Genomic DNA, 25,882 nt, shown 5'->3' on the forward strand with positions numbered 1-25,882 from the left:
TTCATATTTCAGCCTACACATCATCACTCCCATAACTACACAAATTAAATGTGAGTTTCATAGCAGTTACTAAATTGTAAGTCTGAAGATTATTAACTGAATAATAAGGCTTGGGTTCAAGGGGTAAAATGAAAAAGAAATGAAGCATGTCACATAATATCCACATATCTGAGTTGTGACATTTGCACACACGTGTATACTGTTTGTACTATTGTTAAACCCATTAAAATACAGGATTATTATTCAGCTGTTACACTTGATACTTACTATTCAGTAACTAATAAAAATTATTCAGAAGCTACAATAAATCTAATATATACGTTTTGTAGCTATGAGAGTGAGGAACTGAAGTGTGGGTCCAAGGGGTTAAATCATACTGAATGTACATAAACTAATGCACTTTTGTATGAACCACAGTGGATACATTTTTTTTTACTATACATGCTGCCTGACAACCTTGTTTATTACCTGCACAAGTGTTATTGTTGACTTCATCTGCAGAGGGCACCATCTCTGCATTCTGCCCCTCACCCTCCACAATCCGCAACTCCTCCTGAGAAAGTCCTGTGCGAGACAGACTGGCAGGGCAGGAGTCTGCCTGGAACTGAGTGAGAGAGAGGTGGGTTTAAGTTCCCAAATCTATTCCCCTGTCCCTGTCCTGAACAAACCAGAGCTTCCCTGACACAGGTGTATTCAGGCTCATAACACAATAAAATTTCAAATTGCCTGGGGGCTCCAAAGACAGGATTGTGAATCGCTGGTTTAACCTAACTGATTTTTCAGTTATAGTTCATTTAAACAAGTGGAGAAAAGCTGGTCAAAGTGCAGATCCTAAACTTTCAATTCATATCACTTTTGTGTCTTTAAGTAGAAGAGTAGATATTTTCTTATTTGGATCTTGCTTTGCAGAAAGAAACATCATCTGCACATTTATGCCATGTCTCTTGAAACAAGAGAGAAAAACGTAATTTATTGTGTAACTCACTATGTAATATAATATAAAAATGAAACGCATATATAATAAATACTACATGTATATGTAATACAATAATTTGATTAGTACAGCATCACTTCTAAGGCTAAAGCCTACTAGCTATGCATATAAGGCAAGCCTTCCTGTCCTAAAACCTATCATGATTATTTACTTTCTATGCATTGAGTGCCTTTTACCTTCTCAAACTGCTGGTCCTCAAAGGATATCTTGGCGGTTCCGGACTGCCGTACACCGGAGCCATAATCAGGTGCTTCCTCATCAGCTGGAGGAAAAACCAGAGAGCCTTCACTTCACTTCCTCATGAAGTCACACGCACTGTGTCCTTCAGATCCGCCCACAACAGGGGTATTTTACAAAGAACAATTTCTCAGTAAAGCCAGATAATTTAAGCCATAAGTGGAGGTTATTCAGTTCTTCTCCCATCAGACTGGTAAGTAGTCTGGCTAACTGAAAAATTCTGCTTTGTGAAATACCTCTCAGGCCTCCACACCCATTTATGCCTGACCTTAAAACCGCGCCATTTCATTAGTGTGCTCCCAAAGCTTTCTAAAAGATGCTGGATATTTAACTAAACAGATGTGATTTGCAAAGTTTGAAATAGTAAAACTAAAATGAATTTAATTTAATGGATTAGATCCATAACGTTCTATACCATTCTCGTGTATTTAGAAAAATAGCCTTCATGTAGCTAATGAGAGAGACTGTCTTAACACTTTATCATCCTGATTGGTGTATTACTAGACTTTGGGGTGATTTTTTTTAATCTTAGTTTATAGAAAGTTTAGGGTCCCAATCTTACCTGATATTGCCTGCACAGCTACTCGCAGAAAACCCTTGACCTCTCCTTTCTCACTGACGATGGCTACTCGATGTACCAACGGCACAGGATACAGCAGATTGCTCAGATACACAAAGGCCCTGGAGGAGAGACAGGTGAAAAGGGGGTAATGAAAGAGAAATGTATTTTGGGTCCAAGGGGTTAATGTCTCAATACAATGGACAAACACAACACACAGCTGCAAAGCAACCAAACAAGCAGGGACTGTAGTGGCCCTCAAGATGACTCCCCCTCACTGCAAATGTTGAATCAATGGCTAAGTTAGATCACTCTACTCTGTCTAAAAGGAGCATATGAGTAATTTGTTTTTATTTTTAAAGTCCTTTAGTGGGTTTAAGGAGCATGGTCTAGGAGTGGAACTAAACTCTTCATTTATGAAGCTTCAAACAAGTAGAAAGTAGTCAGAATACAAGTGAATGTCAGTATGTGTGTGCAAGAGGGGAGTGAGTGAATGCATGAACATGTATGTATGTACATTCACAAATCACCTCAAACTAGAAGTACAGATACTTCCACTGTTGATGATTCTGGTCACAAACACTCCTAATAAGATGATTTGTGAATACCAATTCAGAATCGGGACAAAAACAAAGCATTAGGTCTAATGTTTACAGTGAGATTACACTGGGGGTCAGGAAGGAGAGCAGGAATATCAGTAAGAACAAGTTGAAGATCATTTGTTTGACTCTGCAGAATCTTTGATGCAATTCTGTTCTCCAACTTTATGTTTCTTCAACACAATGTGTCTGTGTCTCAGATGCATGATCAAAAATGTGAAAAACTACGTTTCCCATGATCCCATGGAGGGTAGACATTTAAGGGGAAAGGTGTGGTCTGCAAAGAAAACAGCTGAAGACAAGATTGGTGAGGTGCAAAGAAGGCATGCTCAGGACAAAAAAAGTAACCAAAAAGTGTTTAAACTGACTCAAAGATAGAAAAAGCAAATGAAAAATACTAAGCACCACTTAGCTTGAACAAACAGTGCAGCTCCTAAAGGCAATATGACACCTAAAAATGAACAATAAGAAGCCATCCTGTGCAACGTTTTGCAAAAACAAAAAAAGTGAGTGTGAGCCAATCCAAGGTCTCTGTGTCAAACCTCACAAAAAATGTGAAATTAAACAAGTGCCGTGGCATGCCTAGTAGAAACAACTGTTTTAGAAACCAGCTCTTTCATCTTGAGATATGGGAGACATCCTGAATTACTGCTTTGCCATATTACAGGAACCAATTATGGAGTCACGGATGAATCACTGGATCTTATTCATCGGAAATCCATGCCATGTAAAGGAAAAATCTGAACTTGTTTGTTTCTGTGTTGGACAAAACAAACATCTGCTATGCATGTGTCTACATAAGACTTAAAAGCTGTTTGGCCTCCTTTGAAGAAGCACTAGGTGATGCAGCGCAGGTAAAGCTGTGACACACACCTTGGCATGAAGCACCTCCTGCAGTCCGATTTTTTGTTTGTTTTTAATCAGACAAATCAATTCCATTTCATACTAAACGTTGCAGATCCCATGCTAATGCATTATAAACGCATACATGTTAAAGTAATAACCTTGAAGAAGGAATTCATGCTAGATGCCCAAGGTACGTATTCACATAGTTAAGATGAAAGTCAAATGTATGGAAATGAGAGAAGACAGGTTTAAAGCCCAAAAATGTCTACCAAATTCATGGTCTGCAAAATACAACCTGAGGTTGTATATTTATAGAGACAATTTTCCAACATCTTTCATCATTCAACATGGAATCTACTGCACAGTATACTCAAAGGAATTGGTATCATTTAATGATCTGCCTTTTCTACAATAATCAGTTTACATGCCAGCTCTATGCAGTGATAAATCCTCTTCAAGCCTTTCCATATACAGAAGCAGCAGCACTGGCTGTCAACCACATTCCACTGTAAATGAGACAGCAGCACAGGCAGGGTGGAAGACCGTGCAAACCCCTGCTGTGATTATGAAGCAAATGTGAGTACATACCATAAAAAAGATGTATAATTAATCTGTCCTTGTTTGCGTAAGAGTGTAATTTTCTGTTTGTATGTGTACACTGTTTGATGTGTGTGACTGTAGGCGTGCTTCAGTTTGTATCACTGTGCAGACAATAAGCTGCTAGTCTATTATTTATTTGTTTATATTTATAAGGTACTTTGCAGCTACACTCATTGGCCGTTTTATCAGGGAACCTTACCATATAGGTGCAAGGGTGTAAAAATCAAATATCACCAATATGCCCTCAGTCTCTTCCGAAGGGTCTCTCATTTATCATCATTCATGGAAACCACTGTCAACGATCAAAACAAGGCATCTGGGAGCATCCTTTCCAAGTAAAGTGGGTGTAGAGGGGGTAGGGCTTTGGCTATACTTTTACTTATCTGAAAACCAAACCAATCTGTGTAGTATAAAATTAGAACTTTGCAAAATAATTTTAACATGCTAAATATTGAAAATCAAACTGAATTTTGATATCAGAATTGAACATAAAAATACTGTTGATATACTTGCTGTATCAAAAATGTATTGTATCGAGACACCACTGTATCGTATTGAATCATGCTGGGGTAAGGAATTGAGTAAAAATCCAACTTTAAACAATTTATGTAATTTCAGGTAAACTTTTGACTAAACATAGTTACACAGAAGGTATTCAGAAGGTTGACTTTCATGTTGATCTCACTTGAAGTGTAGGTTTACAATTACTGACTGTAGCCCATCTGCTGCTGCAAAATATATCAGCCACCCTCTACCTCATCTATCAATGGAAAGGGACCCCACAGGACCATTACTGACCAGATTTTTTTGAGTGGTGGACCATTCTCAGCACAGCAGTGACACTGACATGGTAGTGGCTTGGTAGTGTGATTGGCACTGATGTGTCTGTCAGGCGCAGCAGTGTTGTTGAGGTTTTAAAACACTTTAATGTCACTGCTGTGCTGAGAGTACTTCACGACTCAAAACACCATAATTCCCATTCTGTTTTCAGAAGGTAATATTTATGTGTAAGAGAACGAATGATACAAATGAAAAAAAGTGCACATACAAACAGATGAGGTACAGTCTCTATACTGTACTTTATGCCAGAAAGATGTACAAGAGGGTAGAATGTGGGTCAGGTTTAAAAACCCTAGCAACGCTGCTGCACCTGATACCAACTCCACACACACCACAGTGACAATACTATGGCTGTACTGAGAATGATCCACCATTCAAATAATATCTGGTCAGTGGTGCTCCCTTTCTATTGATTCTATTGAGGGAGCTGATAAATTGTGCAGCAACTGATGGGCAACAGTCAATGACTTTAAACCTTCAAAGTGCTATTATATGGTAAGTGTACATGATAGAATGACCAGTGATTGTAGGTACAACATACATGTATCTAATAACCTGGCACCTCAGTACATAGTGTTTGTGGCGTGCATGAGTATATGTGACAGAAGACAGATGTCCTGTGTCTCAGTGTGAAAGAGCTAGTTTCCTCCTAGTTTCCAGCATGCTCCTGAAACCTCACCAACCTTCCCACTACACTGAACAAAGGAGAGCGCTCGTAAAAGGGGTCCTCCGCATCGCCGGAGCTTCGGCAAAGACCCCTCTCATCATCCTCAAAATCTTCATCCTCATCGTCTTCGTCGCCGAGCTCGGAGCACAGGTCATCGGACAAAAGATCATCGCTGCAGTCCTCCGACTCCGCCCCCACCCCTCCACAGAGCCGTGACTGGACGAGCTCAGTGACTTCGGAGGTGGTGGTGGGTTCAGAGAGGTCAGGGGATGCCGTGCGGTCACTCGCTTGCTCACTAAGGCATGAGGTGAATAGGGGGTTGCTGGTGTAGCCAAAGACATGGGAACCCAGTTAGTATGGTAACCCAATTAGTTGCTGTTTCACGTAAGGGTTGGGTCACCTGATTGAGCTGCTCAGTTCTTGAAGAATCCAAATGTCACTAACTTGACTTGCAAAGCATATGGAAGAAAAAATATATGTACATATAAAATATATTGTCATTGTCAGAACAAAACCTTGTATCTCCATTTTTTTTTGTTTTTTAATACATTTATTTACAAACACATGCTATTTACATTGTGTGAACATCTCATGATGAATGGACCAATAGAAATGATCTAAAATTACTACAAACAATTAAAAGCTAAGAACACTGTTTCCTTTTACCATGCTTACCATTTTGGATGTATAAGGTTTTGTTCAGACAGCGATGATATGTACATATACTTCCTCAGATCCAAAATATACGTCAATTTAGGAGGTGAAATTCCAGATATTCTCAGCACCAATGGGTTACCAAATATACATAATATACAATGTAATAAATAAATAAGAAACTTCCACTATTTCATTTCACACCAATAAGGAGAGAGCTAAGGGAGATGGTTCCTATTTCACACTTTGAGCCTGAGCCCATGGCACTTTTCTGAATAACTGAAGGGTACAATGTTTGAACATTATGAGTAGCTTGTTACTGTGAGATATATGATCAAATTTGGAGAACTGAACATACTGCTGAGATGGACGTCTGAAGGAGGACTCCCTGTGCCTTGGCAGGCCCTTCAGTAGAATATGCTCTATTAGTGAAACACACACCCTGCAGTACTCAGCATTTACAAAATGACAATGATTACTTCATTGGCCTTGATGATATATTCATTAGGAATACATCATGAGTAGAAAACAGACTGGAACTAAGATATGATTTGCAGATCATCACTGTAAAAGTATGTATATTTTTATACCTTTGAAATATTTTTCCTTATCTAATAACATAGTTATTAAGATATGAGGTTTCCTTACAAAAGTAATGATATGTCATGTCAACACGCACCTTCCAACGAGACGGAACCAGGGGAAACGGTCATAGAAAGGGTCGCCACCTGTCAGCACACTGTCACAGTCTTCTATAGCACTGCTGGGTACTTCTGCAGCACGGTCATACATCTCCCGCATCAGGTCCAAACGCTGCCTGCAGGGGGCAGCATTACCTGCTTTAACACTCATATCACAATTTTTCTATCTTTCAAGGTTATGTTAGACAAAGACAATTTTATGTATTCAGTGTTTAAGATTTAAATGTAATAAAAAATGTTAGCCTTCTGATGCACATACTGCACATGCAGACTAGGATTCAAACTGACATTCAAAAAAAATGTGCAATCTAATTTCACACTTTATGTAAAATGCTACAGTCATACCTGAGTTTCTCCAGGGTCCAGTAATGTGTGGCTCCGTTTTTCTGGTCCTGCACCTCTACAGCCACAATGGTGCGGGGGAATGGACTTTTCTCACGATCTTTAGCTGCCTCAGGCGGCAGCAGGTCAGGGGGCAGTGGAGAGTATAGTGTGTCAGTCAAAAGCACAAACTGGAACTGCACCTGTGAGTCAGGACAAAATCAGACATTAGACACATTATGATGCACAGTACATATACAGATATATATATATATATATATATATATATATATATATATATATATATATATATATAGTTGAAATAGCTTATTTTTCCCTTATTGCACCTTTTACCGTAAGAGACTAACACAAAAGCCCCTACCTTCTTCTTGAGTTCCACGCTAATTGCATTGGCCTCTTTGAGGAAGATAGCATTGCCCCAGAGAAGGTCTCTGAGGGAGGTGAACTGATAACACCTCCACTTTCTGAATGCCCACAGAGCCAGCTCAGTCTCCCTCTCAGTCCATTGCACTGTGAGATTAGGAATTTCCAACATAAAATATTGATAAGAAGTTATCAATGATAAGAAGTTCAAAAATACTGAGAATTTACCGATGCTTTTCTTTCTGTCTCAACAGAAACATCTAAAGCTGCATACAGTAACTATAATGACTCTTGGCTAAGCTTAGTTATAGCCCACCTTCCTCCTCAGGTTCCTCCTCTTCTTCTGCTGCTTCAGGGTAACAACGATCAACCTGCTTCTGCAGGGCCTCCAGCCGGCTTTCATAATCCTAGAAAACGTCATATTTGTTTACTTTGTGTATCTGTGTGTGCTTCTGTGTGACAGTACTAAGCGGAGTGAAAATGCATCGACATGAAGGTGGCGATTAAAGTGCATTGATTTTGGAATGCTACAATCTATTAGAAAATTATTCAATGAAGTATCAGTCTTTTTTCAGAACAAATTTTTCAAACATGAAGAAGCAAAAAGATCTTGCTTGTATCATTTAAAATCCTATGCTATGATTATAAATGCTACGTAAACAACTCCTCGAGTCACAAGTCAATAGTTTTTAAATTGTGGTAAAAATCTGAGATATCATGATGCATTGGTGCAAGTTCAGAGCTCCACCCCTACTTGCATTTATTTCTATTATAGACAGTCCACACTGTCTATAATAGAAATCACAAATGGTTCCATAGGTTGGAATGGCATTGAGTGGCATATTTATGACTTTATCCCTACAGATCAGCAAAATGTATGTATTAGCTACTCACTAATCTCTGCTGCTCCAAAAGATTATTGGCCTCCGCCCTCTCTCTGCGGTACTGATCCTCCAGCTCCTGAAGCCTAATCACACACAGACAGAGAAGCACAGATGCAAAATTAATAATTAATTATCTCGCCTTTCAGCTCCCACCCTCCCTCCCTTTCTCTTTCTCTCTCTTTCCCACCTCTGGTCCATCTCCTGTTTCATATCAATGCCCTGTTTCTCAAGCAGCTCTCTCTGTGCGAAGGCCCAGTCCACAGGCTCAGCAGGGGTTTCTGCGCAGGGCGTCCGTTCCCGCTCCTGCCTCGCTTGCTCCGGGTGGTTAAAGCGGAACACATGACTCTTGCCCATGATGATGCGGTTCCCTGCAAGTACCAGAGCAAACCATGAGACATGACAAAACACAAAACAGCAGGAAAAAAACAGTGTAGAAGAAATAAACTTGATATATTCTGATTTTAACGTATATAAATAATTCAACAGTATTGTCCGAAATTGTACAGACAAAAGTCAAACTTCAAGATCTGTTTTTAACTATGTTAAAACGTCTCTACTATTTTTAACTATGCAACTTTTGTCCATTTTTATAGATAACAGCCTGACATACAGGGTCAGAAATCATACTCAACACAGTTTGAAGTAAATGTGTGATAATTTAGGCAGGCAGTTTGCATGATGTTATTTGGTAGAGTATAAGCTTCCATTACCTTTTAGTTACATTAACCTTGTAGACCAGAACTAAAGAAGCGAACTTCAGATACCATGAAGTGGTGGCTGATCGACCAGAGAAAATGTGTAATTATTTTTCACTAAACTATTCCTTTAAAAGGGCCCATATATTACATCTTTCTTGTACATCATTTATATATATATATATAGATATAGTATAATGGGTAGGTCCTCCATTGTCTCTCAAAACAGCCTTAATTCTTGTTGACATGGATGTTGGAAACATTCCTTTGGGATTCTAGTCCTTGTTGACATGACTGCATCATGCAATGAATGTAATTTTTCTCAGGTGCACTTTCTAGCTCCGGTTTTACCACATCCCAAAAGTGTTTTATCAGATGTGGTGACTGGGAACACTGAACTCATTGTCATGCTCATGAAACTAGTTTGAGACGACTTTTGCTTTGTGACGTGGTGCATCATGATGCTGGATGTAGCCAATACAAAAATGGGTAAATTGTGGCCATGAAAGGATGCATATGGTCAGCAATAAATAAGCTGCGGCATTCAAGCCATGATTGACTGATATTAACAGGTCAAAATTGTGGCAAGAAAACACAAGGCAGGTTGGGGCCATGGATTCATGCTGCTGACGCCAAATTCTGACCCTACCATCTGTGTGCCTCAGCAGAAATCAAGATTCATCAGACCAAGTTACGTTCTTCAGCTGTCAAGGTTTGGTGAGCCTGTGCCCACTGCAGCCTTGGCTTTCTGTTCTGTTCTGTTCTGCTTTCTGGCTGACAGTAGGGGAATCTGACTTGGTCTTTTGCTACTGTAGCCCATCTGCCTCAATGTTCAAGGAGTTGTGCATTCTGAGATTCTTTTCTTCTCACCACAATAAGAGTGGTTATCTGAGTTACTGTAGCCTTTCTGTCAGCTCAAACCAGGCTGGCTGTTCTCTGTTGACCTGTCGTCGTAGGTGGCTATACGTAAATGTGTTGGTTTTCATGACATTTCAAAAACAATTTATTGAAGGTAGCATTCATATTTTTTTTGCACCTTAGTTTTCATTAATAGACTGGAGAGAATTGTACATTTTGAAACTTTAACAGTATTTCACAGTAACATACTGGATCAAACACTTTTATTTAAAAAAGCAAAAAAAAATAAAAATCATGATACGGGTGCTTTAACGGTCTACACTCATTATTTGTACTGAATTAATTCATTTGAGATGCACAAACACTGTTGAGGCGATTCAAATAACTCAAGGCGGTTGTTTGCGGAAAGCCACTGGAGTAAATCAGAATTTTCACCATGAGGCTGCCAAATTATGCTGGATTACTTTAGAAAAAACTGGAAAAATAAAAGACAGTAGAGACTGAGAGAAAGTGCTGAGATATACTGCACACACACACACCTGATCTGAGGACAGTGGGCTCTGTCACTTTCTTCCCGTTGACGTAGGTCTCGGCTCCTTCACACGGCTCTAATATCACTGCTTTTAAAATAACAAGAAAAACAGCACCATTAAAATGACACCTCCATGTGCATGTGTGTGTGTGTCTGGAGCTCTACTATGAACTTGCGGTACAAAGATCTTCTTCAAGTGATGGTAGGACATAAGCTAATCAATAATTTCTACTGTAATCTGTGAATAGACGTAATTTATGTAATCATACAGCTCGGCAGTAATGAGATGCAGATTCTGCATTAAAGATAATGTTGCATCTTTCTAACTATTAAAAGAGCAAAAAGATTATTATCTTTTTTAATTACTGACATTACAGTACAGTTAGTTAACACCCAATAACTCTAATAGGATGTGTGTATGTATTTGTGTGTGTGCATAAGTGATGTTCACCTTCTCCCATAGGTCCTGTTGTGCTGGTGAAAATACAATGTTCATCCTTTATGAAGTGGCCACTGAGGACAATGTCTTGCCTTGTCATTGCATCTTCTCTTCCAACCCTAAAAAACAGATACAAAAAAATATATAAAAACAGATTTAAAAACACATAGATAGCTTGTATTAGTTCACAAGAGACTGACACCTAACAAATCGGGAAAAAATCACGACAACTGCACTAACCTGGTGATTCCATCTTTGATGTAGTAGAGAAGGCACTCAGACATTAGAGGATCTTCATTCAAATTCACTAGATGTGGAGTCTGAAACAACCAAAGGTTATGCTCATACCAGCAAGAATGATATAGCACATACAACACACTAGATCCTATTAGTGCTGTCACAATAAATCACTGAAAAATGTAATCTATTAAAATGGACTTTCTCAATTAAGTGTCAATTATTATTTGACAGTTTGCATGATGATAATGTCTTTTTTGTTGTGTGGCTTTTTTAAAACATCTCAATTAATCATCAAAATAATCAGTAGATCATTCAAACAATCAATGGTGACAGCCCTACATGCTACCTAATTACTCCTGAATAAAGTTTACAAAGGTTTTTCAGTCAAAACCTCACAGAAAGTGCATGCAAAATACTGACAGATCCAAAACAAAAGGCAAACAACAAAGAATTTGTGGAAAAAAAGCACAGAGATTAAGACTAAAGTGACAGTGCCATGTAAAATATGGCAGTCACACAAAAATGAATATTGCAGAGTGGTTTTCTAATATCATGATTGGTATTAGGTTAGAAATACAAAGGAACTCATTAGATAGGCCATGAAACCTTGAGAAAATCTCTGAATGAGATACTGCAGCACAGAGAGTTCACATTAGGAGAATTTCAGTGGAACTGAGCACTCAGGAAGAAATCACAATCTTTATGGAAACCAACCTCATTTGGGGAGAATAACCCAACACTGTCTATAAAGATGGGCTGAGGTTTTCTTTGTGCTGGCTTCAAAAGGAGGAATGTAAATGCATTCATAGGGTGATTCCACGGTCTAAATCAAAGACTCACGTTGCATTTAAATTACAATTTCCGATGTACACAATATTAAAACGTAAAATTTGTGTCCTTGTGACTCTTTCTACCTTCTTGGGTGAAAAGACGCCAACGGTGCCTCCATCTTCTCTGATGGCCACACCCATCTCAGCAAGCAGGGCCTCTCTGTAAAAGCCAAAAACTGCAGTTATCTCTCCTGGAACTCATTCAATAAACAACATTTTTTTCTGCAAAAAGGAGAACAAGGAGTCAGCTAGCTATTTCCTGGAGCCCTGTGCCAAAGCATTGTGTTTATTGTTTGTCTTTGTCTTCCTCTAACTCACCCTATCAAAGGTTTGGTAACTGGCTGAATTAAATTAGGAAAAATACTACATTGTGGTCCTACAGGATAATCAATAACGGATAACGCCAGCTTAAGGACTGACCTTTCCATCCTGATAGCCTCTGTACGTCGAAGCTTCTCCTCCCACGTTTCATTGAGTTCTGCAATGATTTTCTCTGTTTCCTAGTTATTGGCGATGCAAGACAGATCAAACATGTCAAAACATGCAGCTAAATATTGCGTCTACTATCTGTTGGACATACATATAGCATTTGACAGATCAGAGCCAAAATGCAGACAGTGTTCAGATTGCATTAGGGTTGTACTGTAGATCACATGAGACATTTTTGAATGTGTAATGAGATGCAATAAAGCTGTTGATGTGGCTGATCACTCAAGATGTGTTGGATATCTAAAGTTTCCATCTTAAATTCTGCACTAGAGCTATGAGGCTAATTTAGCTAGCAAGGAAGTTTATATCTTACCAATTAGCATCATGCAAGCTGCATGAATTATCGTGCATTTGCCTCAAATTATGCTGAGTTCTTAAGTTATCTCAAATAGACTTGCTTATGTGGTTTCTGACACTGTCAGATTTAACCAGTTATTCCAAATATGGAATGTGGCTTTAGTTTATGCTTTAGCAGTCTCTGCCCATTCAAAGAGACAGGAGTCTTGTATGACTGGAAAAAACTGCTCAGGGATGATGTCTAGGTGGCTGCTGAGTGAAGATACTTTCCTATAAAGGCTCTGCTATAAGCTTCCATTACTTGGTAGCAACACTAGCCTGGTACTGAAAACTAAAGAAACAATCTCTGGGCACCAAACATGTATTTGTGGATCGATTATATTTAAGGTAAAGGGAAAACTGTCTAAATCTTTTGTCCAAACCATTGCTTTGGTGAGCTACTAGGAGCTACAATTAGGTTTTGGCTGGATGTCATTTGTAACCCTAAGTGATTACCGAATCTGCTACATTAACTGAGTTACCTTGAGTCGCTCAATGGCCTCCTCACTCCCAGGACTGAACATGATGTGGTCACGCAGACTGCTGATGGATCCAGCCCGGCTGGACAGAGCGGAGAGAGAGGGGGAGGGACTCATCCCCGTCATGGCATTGGTCACTGTGGAGAGATCACCTCTTTGATTGACAGCTTGGCCAGTATTGTTATTGTTCTTGTAATCGGATAAGTCTGCCGGGAGGGGAGGGTGCCGGGCGGGGGGGTGGAGGGAAGGAGCAAGGGAATGGGGGGGTCAGAAAGATAAAGAGAGGAGCAGACAGAAAAGGGAGAGCAGAGAGAAGGAAAGTAGAAAAAAGAAGAAGACAGAAAGAAAGAAATGTAGCTTAAAACGAATGTGACCAAATTTGAAAAGGCCAGTACATGTGAATCGAGACACAAGAGAAACACTGGAAGAGAAAGAACAGACAGGTTCTACAGTCACGGTCCAACAAAAAGAGAGAAAAAGTAAAAGCCAGTGGCAGCACAAGCGCAAAGCAGCATAGGTCCACCTGCTGTGCTAAGTGCAGTGTGACCTATTGAGCTTCAGCCAAAGCACTGCAATTTAGACACCAATCCATATTCCCTCAGTAATCTACTAGGGCTGCCACAATTACTCAGTTAAACTCTATCAAACTCAGGAAGTCATCAATTTAAATGTTACCTTCTTAATTTGCATGACGATAAAGCATCATGTCTATCTTTTATATTACACTCATCGTCAAAAAAATAGTTGCACCCAGAAGGAATTAACCGACAGGAATGCAACTTGGTGGATAGGTTTGACATCATGAGACATGCAAATGATTCAAGTTTCACGCTCGTCCGCGCATGGGACATAAGTAAGGACGGTCCTTATCACTGTACCTGACTGACTATATAAGGTCCTCCCATTGTGCATGCTTTCCATTCTGACTCGTGCTGTTGTGTTGGTAGCATCCTTTGCAAGCGAAGTATGTCCCAGAGAAGAGTTCGAAAGCAATTTGAGCAGTTGGAAAAGTTTGAGAGGGGTCGCATCATAGGGCTCCAGGAAGCGGGATGGTCTCATCGACGTATTGCGCGTGGATTACCATAGCATGCTGTTGGTGGCAGTGGATAGAAGAAGGCATGCACCAGCAACATGAAGGATCTAGGAGACCTACACAAACCATGGAGAGGGAGAACCAACGGATTGTGACCCAACAGCTACAACTGCAGACATTCAGCAAGCTGATGCCCTCCATGAGTCATCCAGTGCCAGCACCATTGTCAGACGGCTGCACGATACAGGACTACATGCATGCAGACCGTTACGACGACTGCCCTTAACACCACGTCACCATCGCCAAAGACTGCAATGGTGTCGTGCCAGACTGTTATGGAGTGATTCATCTTCAGTGACCAGTCCTGCTTTTGTCTTGGTGGAGACGACCAACAAATCCGTGTGTGGAGGCACCGTGGTCAGCGCCAAGACGAATGGTTTGTTGTCACGCGTCACACATCCAGAAGGCCTGGTGGCATGGTGTGTGGTGCATTTCCGTACGATGCCAGATCACCTTTGGTCTTCATTACAGGCACTTTGACAGCCCAACATTACATTCATGAGGTCCTGCAACCAATGGCCCTACCTTTTCTGAACGCACACTCTGGTGCGCTATTCCTACAGGACAATGCTTGTCCACATACTGCTGCCGTCTCAAGAGCCTGCCTTGAAGACACAGATACTATGCCATGGCCAGCCACATCGCCAGACCTATCCCCGATTGAAAATGTGTGGGATGCTATTGGACGCACTATCAACACTCCACCCCATACTGCAAAATCTGCAGGAACTGCATGAGAATATTTATGCTGCATGGGATGGATTATCGCAAGACACCAGTAAGAATCTCTACAACTCCATGCCGAGACGTCTGGCATGCTGCGTTAGCAAACATGGTGGCCCGACGCCATACCGAGAGACACTACTTCTGTATGTGTACCTCAATAAATATTGCCCATATCAGTCTAAATTTTTACTCATTTATTGCTCCTGGTATCCTCTATCTTCCTTCCGAATAGCATTGCACTCCGACACTTCCTTCTGGGTGCAACAATTTATCTGACGATAAGTGTATTTTTGGGTCTCTGAAAGGTCATGATTGGTTTGTCCATTATGCTTTATCTTATTAAAAACACAATTTACTGTTAAAATAATCGTTCAATTGCTCGATTGCTCTTATAATTGATAGTGACAGCCCTATACTCTACATTAGAGCATACATGCAGATTCTTCAATCATTACTGACATACTGCAGTATCCTTCTTTTATGTTAGTGTTCATACAGCACAGTAATGATAATGTTAGTCCACTCATGCAGCCAGACAGGTACTTCCTAGTTAGTGCCTTACAGTAATATATAGTAAGGCTCATATGCTCCAAAAATGTCCCATCTCCCTATAATGGTCATACATGTAGGAGACCCATTGCCTGCTCTCTCTTCTGCTTTAGGGCTCATATTGCTGGTAAAAGCTAGTGACTCTCATTAGGTACTCTACTGGCCACAATAAAACCCCCATTACCAGCTCCATTAAGGTCTGAATAAAAGCCATATCTAACACATGAGAGGAAGTGGTTGCATTAGAGCTGCAATTCAGCTTTCATGCAGCTCATGCGAGTTCCCCTCCGGAAGCATCTTCTCAGCCTCACCTGATCAGCTCCACTGTGTTATCTCGGGTCACTTTATCACCAGTGAGCCCGCATTAGCATAATGAATAATTACAGCTTGCTGTCTAAGGTCGCCATCTGTATGATGACGAACATAATAGGCTAAATAAATGACTAATAAACATAGGATAACGTCTCGGTGGTCTTAAATAATGGCTCTCGGCACCAGCAGTGCTGCTATGGCAACAGAGAGCTACCATTCTGTCACTAATCATAGAAAGCAGTCACACAGTAGAGCCTGAGGACAGTCTTACTAACAGAGAGAAGACTAAGCTTCTGCAATCTTCTGAAGTGAAAGGCTGGGAATTGTATGCTATCTATACATGAGCGCAGCAATTTGGCTATTTTATGTAATGGGCATTGGACAAAGGTGCGCTTACTTTGTCCTCTCTAAATCTCTCTCTCTCTCTCTCTCTCTCTCTCTATTACAGTCCATTCTGTTTAATGTAACTACAGTAATGGCCACACCATGTGACCACAAATGTGCCCACTTCAAGATGCTTCCTGGATGCTGTTCATGACTGACTAACCAGTGACTGGAAATCATGAGAAACCAATGTCTGTTATTTCCTAATAACATTAATTTAAAATAAAAATTGTTAAATCTACATAATGTTAAAGGGCCCACATTCTACATACATACATACATTCTCCATTTTCTTTTTTTCCCCCCAGAGGCGATGTTTGCTTAGGTTTATGAACCAAAAATAGTCATAATTACATTTTACATTAATATTTTATCCAATTTTATCAAACATCATTTTATCCAGGTCATTTTTGTTACTGTGCCCTAAATACTGATAAACTTTACCGATAAGCATTCTACCAAATTAGTTCAAACTGTGGTACATATACAGTAAATATATATATATATATTTCAAAAAACAATTAAACATTCAGACCTTAGATATTTACAAAATATCTGTTATGGTCTGTTTAAATCAATTGTATTGAGAAAGAAATTATGAAAATATATACAAAATCATTATTTATAGGGTACTTTCTATTGGGAAGTGTCTTTCCTAAACCCTAACCCCTAAATTTCAACTTTTGAAAATAATACTTAAAATTAAAAATAATAATTTTTACAGGAGTGTTACTATTGTATCGGTAGTGACAAAATATGTTTTTTCAACTCTGACCTCTGTCCATATAGGCTGGTTTTTTGTTACTGTGCCATAATGACAGATATACGCAAATGATCTCTGTTCTGATTCACTGTTTTGTGTCTCATTCAAAAAGCAGTCCAGACTGCAATATACCTTATAACTTCAGGGTAAGTGGGGCTAAACTGCTGTAGGTTGAATAGGTGGTACTCCATGATATGGACCCTTTAAATGCAAGTCCCTTTTAAGTCATGTCTCAGTCTGACAAGCAGGTGGCAGCACTCTCTTCAACTGGACCAATAGTCTCTACTCTATAGAACACCCTTAAAGAGTTAACGCCAAACCACTCGTTTGTAAGCATGAGTCAGCAAACTTTAATAGAAAGAAATAACGGGTTTCTGTTCTATTTTTCCCTCCAGGTTATTCCCTATGGCTGTAGAGCTAGTAGGGCCTATGGAGAGGATGTGGTACAGCCATAACAAAAGCTGCAGCTTGCATCAAACAAAAGATAAACCCTCACTGAATATGTGATGTCACTCAAACACACATCTGAGGTAAGTCTATCCCAAAAAGCTTCACTCCCTAACATTTAATTCCATTTTACAACAGCCATATTTAAAAACAGTTTTTTTTCGATTAGAGTAGCATTTACAAGAGGAATTAAACGTAGATGAGTGGATGAGTGAGATCAGTTAAACTGTACACTGCACCATTCCTCCTACTCAGCATTGCAGGAAAAAAAAGAAAGGCAGCGACAGAAAAACAGAGGGAGAGAGAACACAGCCTTGCAGCACCAGTGAACACAAAGCACAGCAAACTGTGCTTTAAGCTCAAACTCCAAACCAGCAAACAGGCTCAAGTGAACTAGCACCTGATATTTTACCAGGTACCATCTAGGATGAAAATGGCAGAAATCTAAATCGTCGATTGATTATTACTGGGGATGTGAATGATTTGACTGGTTACTGTGTACGATTCAGAAAGGTTTTTAAAAATACTATGAATACACAAATGTGACTGAAGGAACTATTTACAGCGTAGTGGAATATAGACAATGAAAACAATACATCAAGTTTTTTTTTATTTCTATGTTTGAAACGTTTGAAAATATCCTGAGAATTTTATTATGGCCAAAATTAAGCGCACAAATTGTTATAAAATATTACTACTGGGTGTTGCTATTAGGGCCCGACTGATACAACTATTTTGTGGCCAATACCATTGCTGATTTTAAGGTGCTAAACAACTAATAACCAATGATATCAGTTGATCTAATTGATATTTATATTTTAATTTTATACTCCAAGACTTTGCTTTACTGACTGTTATGATTCTCAATTGCCAACTGTGAATTGCTCAATGTATCTTTTCTCAATGGTCAAATTTCTCAAATAAACTGCAGAAACCTACAGTCTTACAGAATATAAATACTCTAGTACCTCCTAATTAACTTACTTTTCATCAGGTCTCTTAATAGAAATAAGTTTTTTGTGCTATAACATTATTGTGCTAAAAGGTAGGTTTGGATGCATTTTACGTAATTTTTTTATTTTAACCATAACAGCTCTTCGTGTTCCTGCTTGTATTGCTGTCGTATAACAAGGGGATGCTTCATATTTATGGTTTTGTCTTATTGTCAGGAGACCAAAAATATAACAAATTATCATTGCATTGTTGGCAATATATTCACTAATACCAATAAAAGCTCAGGTCATCAATATCGGCTGATATTATCAGACAACTGATGTATCATTCGTATCAGTCGAGCTATAAGTATTATAATCTGTTATAATATCACAAAATCAAAGCAGTTGAATTACACTGAGATGTATTTTTACACCCCTACATATTACATATATAAATTTCTGGTCACCAGCAGCAAATGGCATGTCCACTCCTCAGTATAAAGGAAGCATGGGGAAAATACAGCCTGGTTGCTAGTCTACACATGCACCTTCGTAAGCTAACTAAACCTAACCAAGCCAACATTCAGCTGACGTGTCATGAAAATTACTGTGTGATTGGTTCATTTTGTCATTTAAAACACCCAAAAGCCCCCTGGTGCTGCAGGGATCTGCCACATCCAGGAAAGCTGCAAAAGCACAAGAAAAAGAGAAACAGAGAGAAAAAAGAGAAGGTGCCAAGGAAACACACATTTCAAACCAGAGTCGTCATCGACTGGACCTCGATATGCTGAGAGAGAGAACAACAATGGAGACAACAGAGTGAGGAGAATAAATAAGAGAAAGGAGTTCAAATTAAAAGGAGAGAGAGAAAGACAAAGAGAGGAAAAAGTCAGACCCATTTAAAACAACACAAAGGCCAAGAGGCTCTAAGCAACGCCAAGCTCAGACAGCTTCTGAAGGACACTACACACTGAACTGAACCCTAAGGGCTGAATTAAAAATGCTCTGCTCTAAAACCTTCTCCTAACACACCCTAAGGCCATAAGGAAGACAGAGAGAAATGAGTGAGCAGGAATGAGAGAGAAAGAGTGTGGTGAGTGCAGAGGAAAGGGAAGACGGCTCAGTGAGTGAATGACTAAAAATGACAGACTGAAACAGGGTGAGGACTGTTTCACTAAAAAAGTAAAGCATCAAAATCACTTGATTCAAATGTGTACATTATTGCCACATTAATAAAATAGATTCACACACATTCAAACACAGTTGTGTCTTTTAGTTTACTTACTATACTATACTGTAATAATGTGAAAATTAAATCAAGTACTTTTGATGCATTACTTTGTGTGAGAGAGAGAGAGTGAGTGTGTGTGTGTGTGTGTGTGTATGAGCACATACAAGAAGGATTATTTTCATTAGGACTATCACACAGTACAATACAACAGTATATATGTTCTGCATAATACGTATGATACATATCATTTTCTCTGCAACATTACAGTTTAGTAGCTCCAGTGTTGGTAGACCACCTGCTCTGCACAGTTGTGTTTTCTTGATCTAACACACCTGATTCGGCTCAAAGAGCTGTTGATATTTACCTAATGATATAAGCTGTGAAAAGCCTATGACTATGCAGTGCAGTTGAGCCTCCAGGACTGGAATGTGTGAACACTGGTCTGTATTAGGGGTGGGCAACATGACAAAAACACACTGTCACAATACTTAAATACATTTTCACAATGCCCAATACACATCATAACATTTCATATTTCTGAGGTTTTGTAAGTTGGAACAGACACAATACACCCCAGTAGTGCCACATTTAAAAATGTTATTAAAAACTGGCTTTTCATTCAATGTTTTACATACTGTAGAGCACTACATCCAATTAAACAGCACTGCATCTTAATGAAAAAGGACCAATCAGGGATGTTGGAAGTGGGGGTGCAGCCCCAGATTTAGAAGTAATAAATAAAAAATAATACATGAATAGAATTTTTTTTTTTTTTTGCATAAATAACATGACGTTACATCTGTTCTGCTTAAAATTTCTGAGCCCCCAACTTAAAACACCTTCCCACATCCCTGGTACCAGTTATCCTCTTGTAGACCTCACGTGATTCAAATGTTAGATCTCTTGACAACACAATGAAGCCTTAAACAGCTACACACATGGAGGCCTCTTCTAAACCTCTTTTTAACGAAACATACAGCTGGTCAGTGCTGTGGATGAATTGAGTAAATATGGCACAATATACAGTAGTATGCAAAAGTTTGGGCGGCCCTGGTCAAATAGCATGTTTTGTTGATTTTCTAAGTGAAAATAAGTAGACACATCCTCTACACAGAACACACTTCTGTATATTTTAATGCTTAATTACTGTTTATTTGCTCATTTTAACAATTTGGGGAAAATGTGTGCTCTCCTTAGAAAATGTTTTAACTTAGAAAATCAACAAAACATAATTTGACCGGAGGTGTTCAAACTTGCTACGAAAAGTTTACCGTGATGTAATGTACAGTGATAACGAAATCATATCGTCACACCACCCACCCCTTAGTGCACAGCAACATTTGATTTGATATAAATACAAGTAAACAGTGTCCAGCTGGGACAGCAGAGGGTCTTACTCTCTATGATGTCACCCAAGCCCTGGGCATAGAGGAGCTCCTTCAGGCGAGACACCTCCTCCTTCAGCTCCCGCACCAGCCGGTTGTTCGGGTCCTCGTTAATAACAGCATTGCATCGGATCTGCTTGGCTCTGTCTGCGTACCTGTTTCAGAGTTTACAACGGGTGAGGCCAGAGTTAGCACAGAATGTCAAGTAAAATATGGCTGTGGATGTGAGAACTCCAGGTAATGGTCATATATCATATTAATGTCTGATAATTTCAATATAGATTGCAGCTGGTAGAACTTTGTAGTGAAACAATAAACAGACAATAAATAAACAATAATAATGTGTGAGTAGGTATTGAGTAAACTGCAAGATACAGTAAGGAAACAAGATAAGGAAATTACTTGCATATGTCACACACACACAAAAGCACTGCATCTCATGGGTGCCCAATTACTCAGTTCAGCAGTATGCTGCACAGCAGCTACTTTTGAAGGGTGTTTGAAGAGTGAAGCTGCTGCAGGCAGCAGCAGGATCCTAATCTGTCATTACATAACATTCTGCTCACGCTGCCATTACCCTTCAACACCTTAACCATACTAACAAGCTTAGAGGAAGAGCGAGGGAGAGAACGAGGGAGGATAGAGACAGACAGGAACAGAGCATGTGAGAGTGTGAGAGACAGAGAGAATGTGCGTGGACTTGTGTGGGAAAAAGAAAGATGGACACTGGAAGATGTGGAATGATGACAACAGGAAAATTAATGGTGGAGAAGATGATTGGAGTAAACTAAGGCTGCATGACTCAACACATTGCGATAATAGTTCTCTATAATGTGATTGCAGTGTGTCTTGCAATATGTTAAAAATCCTGTTTAATACTCAATTACATGATGTAAGACTAGCCTGCATGATACTGCCCACAAATCTCAAACAGTCGTACATAACATTTAAGCCAAATTACATGCTTTGTTGATTTTCTATGTGACAATAAGTACATATCCTCTCTGTACACTTTTAAGCACAGTAACTGTTTGTTTGCCAAATTTAACATATTGGGAAAAAATAAAACACAAAATTTGTGTAATGTGTGCAAAACCTATGCACATTTTATTTTTTCTGTTTTATTTTTTCCAATATGTTAAACTTTGCAAATATTTTTTTCACTTAGAAAAGACTATACATTTGTTGGAATACATAAATGCCTTGATTCATTCAAACACCCACACTCAAATGAGCCATCTGAGATTTGATCAAAATACTCAAAAGTGACTAGACTAAGTGAATCTTTGATTGGTTGGAGGGTATGATTGCATATTGCAGCTTTCTCCAAGGCTATATATTGTGACAACAACTGATATACTGTGCAACCCTAGAGTAAAGAGCCAAGCGGTGACACCTTAGAGTACTGAGGGTCTCATCGTAGTTGATGTCTGCGGGACTGAGGGCGGCAACCATTGCAGTGCGGGAGTTTCCACCTGAACCAAGAGAAAGGTCAAGATGAGTGTAAAACTGGAGTTAAAGTGATGTTTGAAAACTACTCAATAAACCAGAATATATAAAGGACATATTGTATGACCTGTTTACCTCTCTTAAATTCAGTTTATTAACAAGGACACACTATCATGGATGCAAAGCACCACTGTTATAAAGGAAATTCTACTAAAGTGCCCCCCCTTGTTGTAAATTTTTGAATAAGTGAGTGCATTAAAGTCAAAACCTTGGGAACACTTTGCCTTCTTTTGAAATTTGAATTTCCTTGCACATACTGTAACTACATACATACTGCAACTCTTTTGGTTCACAAGTGGTTAAAAACAGTTGAAAGTTAAAGCGCTGATGAGTGCTAACATCCCAACAAGCGTGGGCTTTGGTGGTGTTATTTAGCGTAAGGCAGCACTGTCACTAATACTGTCACAAGCATGATATGTGATATTGATATTGTGATACTGTTTTTCTCAGAGTAAACTTGATTAGACTTTAATATGTTATTGTGAACCAACAGAGTTCATTTAATAAAATGATTTTGAAAAGGCACACTTTTGACTGGTAGCACAGATACAGCTGTAACAATGATGCATACCAAGATTTTCTCTTAGTAACCAAGTCAGCACGGAATCTCTGTAGGGGATGAAACTTTCCGCCTTCTTTTTCTTCTTGTTCTGTGTATATCAGATAAATTATCAACATGTTAACTAACAGGTAACTTCATATGAGCAAAAATTATTAAGTTAAAAGAAAAATGGTTTTCTTACCTTGTTTGATCCAGAATCCTAAGAAACAAGAAGTGAAAGAAGTTTAGCATTACTGTACACTTCAGACACTGTGAAAATAGTGTAAAATGAAAATTCAAAAATAAATAACATAAAAAAACAAATACATACCACCTCAGCCAGAGCTGAAATGACTTTCCCCAGTGTGGTGAGGGATTTGTTGATGTTTGCTCCTTCCTACAACAGACACAGAGCAGCTTTATAAAAGACCAAAGTAGGGCCGCACAATATGGACAAAATATCATACTGTGACATTGACAACAGCAACACATTGCAATTAAGCTATGCCTTGCAGTAAAATAAAAATATCATGATGTAACAAGATTGAACTGCATTATATAAACCAAAATTATTTACATTGGTAGGATCATGTGAATTCAAACAGAAACTCACCAGGGACACCTAATGTTGTTCAGAATGTTGTTCAGTTTTTATTATAGATTAAAGGGCTTTTTATATTGCAGCCTTTTGTGACTTCAGCACTGCAAAAGCCAATGATGTGATAACAACTAAGAAACAATATATTGTGTAGTCCTTCACCAATGTAAAGACACCTCTGAATGAAGCAGAGACTCAGAGTAGAAACTTTGATGTGAGCTCTGAGGGAGCTCTGCCCTTTAGCACAGAACAGAGCACCCACATCCAGCCCCAACATACAGCGCTTCCCTGCAACATCCTGACCTAGAATCTCACAGTCCTCGCAGCACAAAACTAATGAAGCTGAAAAATGTGGAGAAAACAAGAGGAGGCAATGCAGGGAGAGACAGAAAGAGAAAGTGGCGGTATAGGTAAAAACAGAGCAGAGATTCCCTAGCATGGCATAGTCCTCGGGTACCTGCAAACACTCCACATTTTTGTTCTATTCTAGCTCCAAACACCTGTGCAAGATAATGAAGAGCTGGAGCTGGAACAGAACAAAACTGTAGGAGGGTCCCCAAGCACTGGATAGGAAAGCTCAGAGGTAGAAGATTAATGAGCCTAAAGATAAGCCAGTAGAGAGAGGAAAAGAAGGAAGTAGACACTAAAAGTGACTGAAAAGTAAGGAAAACAACCAGCGCTCACACCTGGATGAGCAGGAGGTAGAAAAACTAGTGTGTAATGAGGCAAAGAAAAGTGTGGAGATTGTCACCTTGAGCCGAGTGCCTTTGGCTCCAGTGGAATCGGCTCTCTCACTCCCGGCTAAATCCACCAGACTGATTTTGCTGACCTATCAGAGACACAGAGAGTGATGCAAATATGTTCACATCACGAGCAACAAAAACACTGCAATATTTTAGTCCTAAAGGGTCCATATCACAACTTCTTTTACTCAACTTTTCGAAATAAAAGAGCTTTATGCAATACATAAACAATGTTTCAAAATTTCAAAATGTATCTTTACTCCCCAGTCCATACAATCCATATATGGGAATTCAGCTGCAAAAACAGGTCATTTGACTTCATTGTTTTCGTGACAACAACTATAAGACAGCCAATCAGAAATTAGGCAAATTGCATAGAGAGTCCAAACTCCTACATCCACATTGAAAATCTGGTACTTTCTGGTGTTTTTATATGCACTATTACATAATATTCTAGATTACTATTCAAATTTGTGAAATTGACCAGGTTAAGACCCTTGAACAACAAGGTCAGGTTTTTAAGTCGTATTTCTTCCACTGAAACACGTGGTTAGATGACTCTCAGATGAATTTGATCTACTGATCAGAGGCTTTTGCACAAAATATCTGGAGAAAATCTTTCAGCAATTTCACCGGTGGTCTCCCCACTGTATATATCATACTCAAAGGCACAGTGACAAAAACAACCGTTTAATTCTAACAGAGCTGATTAACTTGAATCAAAGTTGGAAAATGGTCATATAAAAATTGACTATTTTTGAGATATCAACTAAAACAAATGTCATAATTACACCTCAGGTATAAAAATAAAATGAAAAATGTTGGATATAACCCTGAAACAGTTTACATTACAGATTTAAACATTTTACACTGTTTAATCTTCTATTTCATTATACTTTAATATTTTCAAACTTTATCAACATAAATGTGTCATTATTTTGTCACATTAATATTGTATCCTTTTAAATTGAACTAAATTAAAATGAATTCATTTGAACTGAGCTAAATTAAAGGGAGAAAGAAAGAAAGAGACAGAAGGGGTGAGACAGAGAGAGGAAGAGAGAATGGTCAATAACGAGCACAGTGACAGAAGAACATGCTCCTGTAACTCTCACATATAATCAGCTGGGCCAATAAGATCATCCACAATGTCAAACGCCATTCAGTACAGCTCTGCCAGTTCAAGGTTCTCTGAGCTGTGAGCGGAGTGTCTGGCCTCAGCATGTCTGGAGTCCATTGCGCTAGTGGTACTGCATTCCCTTCACTGAGCAGCTCTCTGTGACTGACAAGGTCTAGAACAATCCATGGCAGCATACCTTCTCAGAGGTGTTGTCCGTCTCGGCATCATGGCGCTGCTGGGTGAAGATGATGTTGAATACAGCATGAGAGCGACTGCTCGTTTCATTCATGTTGGTGGCAGCCACGGTCCTGTAAGAGGGATAGAGATGATTAAACGCACATCTCTCAGCCAGAGTACTTCTT

The 25,882-nt window shown here is 39.2% G+C and overlaps 1 protein-coding gene across 1 annotated transcript in view; it reads right to left on the minus strand.

The window, feature by feature from the left end:
- The window catches only part of kif1aa (kinesin family member 1Aa), a 77,816-nt gene that overhangs the window by 23,611 nt on the left and 28,323 nt on the right, over nucleotides 1-25,882 (minus strand). The window contains exons 9-33 of the mRNA XM_036570395.1: nucleotides 25,717-25,828; nucleotides 24,409-24,486; nucleotides 23,391-23,456; nucleotides 23,262-23,279; nucleotides 23,090-23,168; nucleotides 22,406-22,484; nucleotides 21,022-21,164; nucleotides 19,142-19,180; nucleotides 13,188-13,390; nucleotides 12,301-12,380; nucleotides 11,965-12,040; nucleotides 11,765-11,827; nucleotides 11,051-11,130; nucleotides 10,823-10,929; nucleotides 10,379-10,459; nucleotides 8,474-8,654; nucleotides 8,297-8,369; nucleotides 7,719-7,809; nucleotides 7,401-7,549; nucleotides 7,043-7,221; nucleotides 6,676-6,813; nucleotides 5,359-5,664; nucleotides 1,794-1,912; nucleotides 1,171-1,256; nucleotides 469-604 (exon numbers count right to left, since the gene is read on the minus strand). Of these exons, the coding sequence (XP_036426288.1) occupies nucleotides 469-604; nucleotides 1,171-1,256; nucleotides 1,794-1,912; nucleotides 5,359-5,664; nucleotides 6,676-6,813; nucleotides 7,043-7,221; nucleotides 7,401-7,549; nucleotides 7,719-7,809; nucleotides 8,297-8,369; nucleotides 8,474-8,654; nucleotides 10,379-10,459; nucleotides 10,823-10,929; nucleotides 11,051-11,130; nucleotides 11,765-11,827; nucleotides 11,965-12,040; nucleotides 12,301-12,380; nucleotides 13,188-13,390; nucleotides 19,142-19,180; nucleotides 21,022-21,164; nucleotides 22,406-22,484; nucleotides 23,090-23,168; nucleotides 23,262-23,279; nucleotides 23,391-23,456; nucleotides 24,409-24,486; nucleotides 25,717-25,828 (2,762 nt within the window). The remainder of the gene's footprint in view (nucleotides 1-468; nucleotides 605-1,170; nucleotides 1,257-1,793; nucleotides 1,913-5,358; nucleotides 5,665-6,675; nucleotides 6,814-7,042; nucleotides 7,222-7,400; nucleotides 7,550-7,718; nucleotides 7,810-8,296; nucleotides 8,370-8,473; nucleotides 8,655-10,378; nucleotides 10,460-10,822; nucleotides 10,930-11,050; nucleotides 11,131-11,764; nucleotides 11,828-11,964; nucleotides 12,041-12,300; nucleotides 12,381-13,187; nucleotides 13,391-19,141; nucleotides 19,181-21,021; nucleotides 21,165-22,405; nucleotides 22,485-23,089; nucleotides 23,169-23,261; nucleotides 23,280-23,390; nucleotides 23,457-24,408; nucleotides 24,487-25,716; nucleotides 25,829-25,882) is intronic.

Source organism: Colossoma macropomum, unplaced genomic scaffold (genome assembly GCF_904425465.1).
Source record: "Colossoma macropomum unplaced genomic scaffold, Colossoma_macropomum, whole genome shotgun sequence".
Lineage (NCBI taxonomy): Eukaryota > Metazoa > Chordata > Actinopteri > Characiformes > Serrasalmidae > Colossoma > Colossoma macropomum.